General features: G+C 39.7%; 1 protein-coding gene across 1 annotated transcript in view; it reads left to right on the plus strand.

Annotated features, from left to right (window-relative positions):
- Positions 1-250: 250 nt before the first annotated feature.
- The window catches only part of LOC107713935 (sterol regulatory element-binding protein 1-like), a 25,127-nt gene continuing 16,506 nt past the window's right edge, over positions 251-8,871 (plus strand). The window contains exons 1-8 of the mRNA XM_016519602.1: positions 251-618; positions 3,747-4,086; positions 5,056-5,281; positions 5,385-5,516; positions 6,213-6,431; positions 6,616-6,730; positions 7,820-7,974; positions 8,149-8,326. Of these exons, the coding sequence (XP_016375088.1) occupies positions 516-618; positions 3,747-4,086; positions 5,056-5,281; positions 5,385-5,516; positions 6,213-6,431; positions 6,616-6,730; positions 7,820-7,974; positions 8,149-8,326 (1,468 nt within the window). The 5' untranslated portion in view covers positions 251-515. The remainder of the gene's footprint in view (positions 619-3,746; positions 4,087-5,055; positions 5,282-5,384; positions 5,517-6,212; positions 6,432-6,615; positions 6,731-7,819; positions 7,975-8,148; positions 8,327-8,871) is intronic.

Raw genomic sequence — 8,871 nt, forward strand, 5'->3', positions numbered from 1 at the left:
AAAACGGCAACAAAAATGATAATAACAATCCAAAACATACTCTAAGTAAAAACAAATTACAGTAAAAAGTCAATCTCGAATAAGTGACTTCAATTACAGTTTTGTATCTTTCCAACCTTTTAGATTACAATACACTAGAATGGCTGTACCGAGATGCGCACGTCATCGCTTGCGCTTCAAGAGCGAGTTCTGATTGGTCGGGCGGCGTGTCAATCACCCACGGCGGTCTGGGGGCTTGCCTGGCTCTCGCTGCTAGCATGCTAATGTGCAAAGCAAACTCTTAAGTCAACTTTGCCTTGTGCGGCAGCATGGAAACGAACGCGAGCAGGTAGTAGACAGAATCAGCACCAAAGTTGAATTTGTCGAGAATTACGCGGACGGATAATACGAAACGCAGCCAGTAAATGTCCGCGAACGTTTGCTCTCCCGACAAGTGCAAGAAGTTCTCGGTTTACATGGAATAACGCTGTGTCTCGAATACTTTTGAAGTCGGCTTGAAAGAGCGTTTGAGGACAATGAACCTGTCTTTTGACGACCCGTCGCTGGACACCCTGGGCTCCAGTTTGTCTTTTCACGATCCGAGTGATATCGACACGGCTCTGCTCTATGACATCGACGGTAAGAGATCGTTTGTTTACACTCGCGGTGCTGGACAAAGTGAATGGTGTGTTTGTAGTTTAGGGACCGATACATATTTACATATGGTGCTGTCAGACGTATACACGTGTTTGTTTATGTTCAAACTTATTTTATAGTTATTTGTAAAATCTACAATACGCGAGCTGTCATATCTAACCACTGTGTCATCATATAGGATGCTTGTTTTGCTCAGAATCAACTGCATCCACTTTTAAACATGCTAACAGTGACAGGGGAAGGCAGTAGGTCTGATCAGGTGCTGGTCATACCTAAAAAAAAATCAGATGCCTGGCTGCTGTATTTGCGCATGGTTATTGTTGCTTTGTATGCTAGACTTCATGAAATCGGAAATAAACGCAGGGTGTCTGTGGACAGTGTTCATTGTCTGGCAGCAGAAGTTGCATTGAGAGCGGCCCCGCCCCCCTCCAACTTGTGACGTCACGCGAGGTTACTATCGGCCATTCGGACATATTCTGACCTACCAACACAGTTGCATTATAACTCATATTTAAGACCTAAGCACATAAAACGGCGTCGATTCTGTATCTCACACCAAAATGTGTTTTTAAAAATATATATTATCTTCAGAGTGTGATTTATATATCACCGTGTGCATTTGTTTACATTTATATGCTTTGCATTATTGTAGCCTTTAGTATTGAGATTATTAAGTGTCCAGTGAATATAGTGAAGTGACCGACAGTAACCCTGCGCTGAAGCGGACGGTGTCCGATAGTAACCTCACATAGCGAGGTGCTTTCTAGGCCTCTGATTGGCTGAGCGCGATCACCTCATACGAACACATGGTTGTGCACACTGAAGCGGTCTTATGTTATATGGGGTTAGATGTATGCAAAACACATTCTGAGGTTTTGAAATAGTCCCCCCCCCCCCATACTTTTGTGATAAAGTTAAAAAAAAAAGAGAAACTAGGGAAAAATTATATAGAGGTAAATGCAAAATATGAGTGCTGTGTGTGTTATACTGATCATCAACTGTGTTCATATTAAAGTTAATTTAAAGCACTTCTTGAATATTCAAGGAAGAAAGATCATAGTTGTGGCCAAGTACATTTCACATAAAAAAAGGCTAATTTAAATAAATGTTGAAATATATGGGACCGTCATATAATTAGCAAAAACAAAACCCCACAAAAAGATATTGTCAAGTACTAGGGCTGCATGATTAATCGAATGTGATTGTCATGCGCATTTTGTCAGTAAAGCCGGTTCTGTGATCAGTAGTAAATCATCATCATCACGTGCTTTCAGATGGAGCAGCATTTACTACACAGAGCCGTAGTTCACTGACAAGTTACGCAAAAAAAATCACAGACGATTTTATTGCGCGATTATGAAATCGAAGAAATCGTTCGCGATAATGACAGCTGTCATTTTAAATATACTGTATTTTAATGAAAATTATAATAATAAGAACTCCGATAAACCATATTTTGCCGTAGGCGTGTGTTTATTAGTCACGTTGAATCAATGAAAGCAGTTGAATCTTCTGTTTATTCAGCTGCAGCGATAGGCATTTTCTGGGTTTCTTCTGCGAGGCGTATTTGGAGTTTCAGTGCGAGAGCGCCCTCTGGCCTTTGGATGGAGATTTACTGCTGATCACAGAACCGTGCTTCACTGAAAGATACACATGACAATCGCAGCTTCTGTCGAATCGCGATTTCGATTTATCTTGCAGCCCTATCAAGTACCTTTTTTTTTTGACATGTTTCTACAACAGGAAGCCAGGGCAGGGCCATATAAGTGCTTTATTTTAATAGCCAATAAGCTTTAGTTTATTTCATAGCCTGGTAAAACCACCAGTGAATAAAAAGAAAGCAGTGAAGATGTTTTTAAAATAACTGAATTCAAAACATTTCCTTTGCAAACAATTCATGGTTCGGAAAGAAAATAAAATGCATCATGTTCTTATTATGTGCCAAGAGGATGTGCTACATGCTATTTCTAGCAAGGCAGGGGGTTTTAAGAACATTTTGTTGGGCAAAAATGTGGGCAAGATGAGTCATCAGTATTTTTGGTCAATTTTTCCCAGAAGTGAGTTTTTTGTTTGTTTGTTTTTTTGGTACTTTTATTCAGAAAGGATGGATTGAATTGATTTTTTTTTAAAAAGTGACAGTAAAGACATTTATAATGTTACAAAATAATTCTTTTTCAAATAAATGCTGTTATTTTGAACTTTGTATTCATCAAGTAAATCTTGAAGACTGGAGCACTGATGCTGAAAATTCAGCTTTGCATCACAGGAATAAATTGCACTTTAAAACATACTGAAATAGAAAACACTTATTTTAAATTGTAATAATATTTCACAGTATTGCTGTTTTTACTGTATTTTTGATCAAATAAATGCTGTCTTGGTGAGCATAAGAGACTTCTTCCTAAAATATTACAACATATTACCAATCTCAGACTTTTTGAATGGTAGTTTATCTGCTAAAAGTTTATTTTGACAACTTTTACTCTAGCCAGCACATAGATCAGTGATCTTCACTGTTTTTTTCACGAGAGCAGCACTTATAGGACAAAGTTAATAGGAGAGCCACTTTTACTGCAAAGTATGAAAAGTTACATCAGTTATCTTAAGGGTTTTTCCATTTTTTTTATTTTAGTTTTAGTATAACACTATAATACCATTCATATTTTACCTTTTTTATTTAAAGAAGAAACCAGTCCGATGAATAGATGCCATTTGAGGCTTAATACTATAGAAAAGCACTAAAGGTTTTTCAGTTTGAGGGTTTTCAGCTTGTTTACTTTCATCTAAAAATATGGCATGCGGTTGCTTCAAACAATGGTATAAACATCATTCAATTGTAAATTGTGATAATCGTAATTAATAATCGCAATTACAATTTCAAGGGAATAATCGACAATTATGATTTTTGTCATAATCGTGCAGCCCTAATTGGAAGGATTGGATTAATCTGGGTGATAACGTCATCGTTTTATTACAGTGATGTCAAACACACACTTTTTGACCGTACATCTGATCAAGTTTATGCGTTCCCTGGGAATCAAACCGATCAGTTGTATGCTTGGAGGATCCCATTGCTCACTATATCTGTCTCTATTTTCATGTTTTACCAGATATGCTCCAGTTTATCAACCACCAGGACATGGAGTTTGGAGGGCTGTTCGATCACGCTCCATTTCCTGCCCCCTCGCAGGACCTCTCAGTCCTGCCCCGCTCCAGCCCTTCCTCTCCTCCACCCACCAACACCTCCTCCATCCTCAGCAGCAGCCCACACCTGGATGCCCTGCTGGGCCCCCCCATCACCCGCAGCTCCTCCATCCCGGACAAGGTGTTTCAGCCTCCCACTTTCCAGCAGTCTCCTCTGGCACAGGTGACCTCCACCCCCGCAAACCCCGCCACACTGCAGACCACGCAGCCCAAAGCTCAGCCTGCTCCATCTCCCAATGCATATTAGTGCCCGATCTATAGGCACGGATCCGTGTGAACAGAAATCGTTGTCATCTGTACACTTTTCCATTTTTACTACATTGCTGTTTTATAAACATGCTCCAAGTCATGGCAACATGTTTTTCCATTACTGTAACTCATCAAAAAAATGTAACCAATTTCAATAGGGATGTAACGATTAACCGCGAGCCGGTTGAAAATCGATTCAAATCGGTTGAGATGCTAAACAAATCGCGATTCATTTAGGGGTAGGAGTTTATATGAATGCATGTCTGAGGGGAACTTACTGTCTTTAGAAAAGTTTAGATGGTATTTTTTCTTTTCCTCTTGCCTCAATTTAAACTGAATCTCATTCAGTCAGTTTGACTCGTGAATAACTTTATAGTAACTAGATCAAATGCTGTCATCGATCTAACTCACCCTTTTTTTAAGGTTGTTTGTGTGTTCTGTTGAGCAGTGATTATGCACATGTTGTTCATGAGTAATGCACGGCATGATGGCATTACTAAGACTATAAAATCCATCACCTTTGATCAGTCATATGCCAGCAGTTCTCTTCAGGTAGCTGTAATCCGTTATGAAAAGGCAATTTGAGTTCAAGGTGCAGACGGTGAAGTCACTGTTGTCAGTCCTGGAAACCCAGTGAACTTTTACCGTACATTGTGCTCACGTGTAAAGCTGCCCAGCCCACATTCTTTCTTTGTATGTGCTTTTATCATTTTGTTTCATTCTGCTTATCAAGGCTTAGGTAATGTCTCTAGCAGGCCAAAGAGAGAATACAGCATCACACTAGCGTAGATCAAAGTTCAGTCACGGTGAATTACTGTTATTATTACAGACACAAGCTTTACCGAACACCCCATCAGAATGAACTGGAGATTTCTGTGATGAGATAAAAGTGTGTGCTTACGTTTTAAAAATTCATAGGATATTATTATTCGTATGTGGGCTAGAAGTAAGTGTGAGACTGCAAAGCATGTTTAATGAAATTCTTGCCTTTCTGTCCTCTCGTGATCTGGTTATTGCAGCTGTCACTCAGCAGAGCTCCCCTCAGCCAATCCCGAGTCTCCCCGCCTCTCTACAGAATGTTCAGCCAATGGCCATCCAAGCCCATGTGCAGAGCCTCACGGCTTCACCAATCCTGACCACCTCCTCCAGCCCTCCCACACAGACCATCTCCCCTCAGGTTCAGCAGCTTCCTGTAAGTGCTTGTATTGATGCCCACATGCACAGTAATTTACATTTGACAGCCGAATAAGCTTTATTGTGTGCGTTGAGCATTCTTCATGTGTGTTTGCATGCAGGTTTTGTTGCAGCCGCAGTTCATTAAGGCAGACTCTCTCTTGCTCACAACTTTGAAGCCAGTGACAACAGTAACAACAGTAGCGTCACCCTGCATCACATCCACGACGCCAGTCCAGAACACCTCACTGCAGGTACACAAACACAGTCCCAAGACCAAGAGTTGCTAAATAGCACCAAGCTTGTAGATTTGCTTCAATTTAATGTTTCGTTCTTGGTGTGAACTGGCCGTCAATCATATTAGTAGTGCTGTAGATCCCTGTTCAAGATATGTGAGCCTGGAGCACAAAAGCAGTCTTAAGTCGCTGGGGTATATTTGTAGCAATAGCCAAAAATACATCGTATGGGTCAAAATTATAGATTTTTCTTTTATGCCAAAAATCATTAGGATATTAAGTAAAGATCATGTTCCATGAAGATATTTAGTAAATTTCCTACCGTAAATATATCAAAACTTAATTTTTGATTAGTAATATGCATTGCTAAGAACTTCATTTGAACAACTTTAAAGATGATTTTCTCAATATTTAGATTTTTTTGCACCCTCAGATTCCAGATTTTCAAATAGTTGTATCTCAACCAAATATTGTCAGATCCTAACAAACCATACATCAATGGAAGCTCATTTATTCAGCTTTCAGATGATGCATAAATCTCAATTTCGAAAAATTGACCCTTATTACTGGTTTTATGCTCCAGGGTCACATTTTTCAGGGTCAAATTTAAACCTTGTCAAAGGTAATTAAATAAGTTACATTTTTATATTTAATTGAAAAGTTCCCAAATGCCCCCGTTTTTTATTTTGTGGATCTGTACATCTCTTGTCTCAGGCACTGATGAGTGGAGGCACCATCCTGACCACCGTTCCACTGATGGTGGACACCGAGAAACTGCCCATCAGTCGCATCACCATCAGCGGGAAACTAGGCGGCCTGCCGCATAAGGGCGAGAAACGCACGGCCCATAACGCCATCGAAAAACGCTACCGCTCCTCCATCAATGACAAGATCATTGAGCTCAAAGACCTGGTGGCTGGGACAGAAGCTAAGGTGGGCTCATAGTCTGTCAAAACCTTATTACAAATCTGGTTATTTAGTTCCCATGTAGTGACCCTTGAAATTCATTAGAAAACCTTAACCAGATGGTATGAGCTAACCGAAGTAGATTTTGTAGCTCTTATCTTACCTAGATGTCTTTAACATCATTATAAGATGAATCTTCTCTCTTATTCAGCTCAATAAGTCGTCCGTGTTGAGGAAAGCCATTGACTACGTTCGCTACCTTCAGCAGTCCAACCAAAAACTAAAGCAGGAGAACATGGCACTCAAAATGTCCATTCAGAAGAACAGTAAGTTCAGTTTAAATTTATATTAAATGCCATGATATGATTTAATATAAGTTGAACTTTAGGGTGCTTTTTGACCCACTTAAGTGCATCTTTATATGTAATTCATAATTACTTCTGTTGATTATATGTGACCCTGGAGCACAAAAGCAGTGTTAAGTCGCTGGGGTATATTTGTAGCAATAGCCAACAATACATTGTATGGGTCAAAATTACAGATTTTTCTTTTATCCCAAAAATCATTAGGACATTAAGTAAAGATCATGTTCCATGAAGATATTTTGTAAATTTCCTACTGTAAATATATCAAAACTTAATTTATGATTAGTAATATGCATTGCTAAGAACTTCATTCGGACAACTTTAAAGATGATTTTCTCAATATTTAGATTTTTTTGCACCCTCAGATTCCAGATTTTCAAATAGTTGTATCTCAGCCAAATATTGTCCGATCCTAACAAACCATACATCAATGGAAAGCTTATTTATTCAGCTTTCAGATGTATAATTTGATGTATAATCATCAAATTCAACTTGAATTCAATTCAAGTTTTGTGGTCCAGGGTCACATAGTTAAAGCGTGTTGCCGAAGGTACTGGCAATCATTGTCCTTCTATTGAAACATGTCTGTCACGTATTTAAATATACTTGTAATTACACATTTATAATGACGAAGTTGCGGTTTATTACATTTAAAAAAATATAAACTTTAAATGCATTATCAAATAACACAACAATTAAATGATAATCAAGTGCTCTACATGTGCTTCAGTATGCAAATCAACATCATAATAAGTGTACTTTAAAGCATGCCAAAAGATGATGAATATAATGACTTAGAATGTACTTTTAAGTAAAACCTCTAATTTGACATAAAAAGTGCACTTTTTAAAAGTTTATTAGTCATGCAGATGTCTCTCTTTAAGTACACTTAAATGGCTTTTTATTCCAGTAATATATTATCTGCAAGTACAGTTTTTTTTTAGTATACTTTTAAGATTTGAAGTGCACATTCAATACACTTAAGCACATTTGTTTTTCACAAGTGGAGCGTGGTTGTCTTTGCATTGACCTGTCGCTTCTCCTCCTCAGAGTCTCTGAAGGACCTTGTGATCATGGAGGTGGACGTGAAGCCAGAAATCCCCACCCCTCCAGCATCAGACGTCGGCTCGCCTCAATCCAGCGGCCCTTTCTCCCACCACGGCAGCGACTCGGAGCCGGACAGCTCGATGGAAGAAGACAACAAGGTAGCAGAAACTCTTCCAGAGCTCCTATCATGCCTTTAATGAATTGGCCTCGGCCGTGAAGTAATTGTATGTGTTAGTGTGTGCTGGATAATTCGATTGCTTGAGGTCAAGGACTTGGAAGAATCATAATGTAATGATCTAACTCCAATTTCTATTTCCCGTTCTCTCTATTAGCCTGTGGTTGAGAGGGCTGGAGGAATGCTGGACCGCTCTCGCATGGCTCTGTGTGCCTTCACCCTGCTCTTCCTGTCCTTTAACCCGCTGGCGTCCCTGCTGTGTGGCGGCTGGAGCAGCTCTGGGACGACTGTCTCTGGACACACAGGAAGGAGTCCACTGGCAGTGCCAGAAGCAGGTGCTAATTAGGGTTGTGTACCAAAACCCGGTACCTATGTAACCGCTATGTACTAGAACCGAATCAGAATGCAGATTAGGTGTCTCATTTCGGTGCCATGCCTGAGCGATCGATTGAATATTTGTCCTCTGGTTCTCCGAAACGGATGTAAGAAGCATCATCACCAGCGCCGCACGTGAAAAATAATTTCCCGACTGAGAAAACGCACGTGAACTCGAGTCGGAAAGCTCTAATAATACAAATCCAACACATCTTTGTAGTAACGAGAGCGTCCATGTTGTTTCCACATTCCGACTTAAGCACAACTCGGGAAATGAGAGCATCGGAGGAGCGCATGAATGCAGTAATTACACTTGCTCTGATGGCAGCAGGTAGCCTTCCGTTAACTAAGCTAAACATGCTTAAATTAAAATACCTAAAGCTAAACCTCCCTTGTTATTCACATAGGGATGTAACGATTTGACGATAAATCATGATAAAATTCTCGACTGTTAGTATTACCGTTTCATATTTTAATTATCATTAAAACCGTATTAGATTACCGC

Source organism: Sinocyclocheilus rhinocerous, unplaced genomic scaffold, assembly GCF_001515625.1.
Source record: "Sinocyclocheilus rhinocerous isolate Xijiao unplaced genomic scaffold, SAMN03320098_v1.1 scaffold1140, whole genome shotgun sequence".
Lineage (NCBI taxonomy): Eukaryota > Metazoa > Chordata > Actinopteri > Cypriniformes > Cyprinidae > Sinocyclocheilus > Sinocyclocheilus rhinocerous.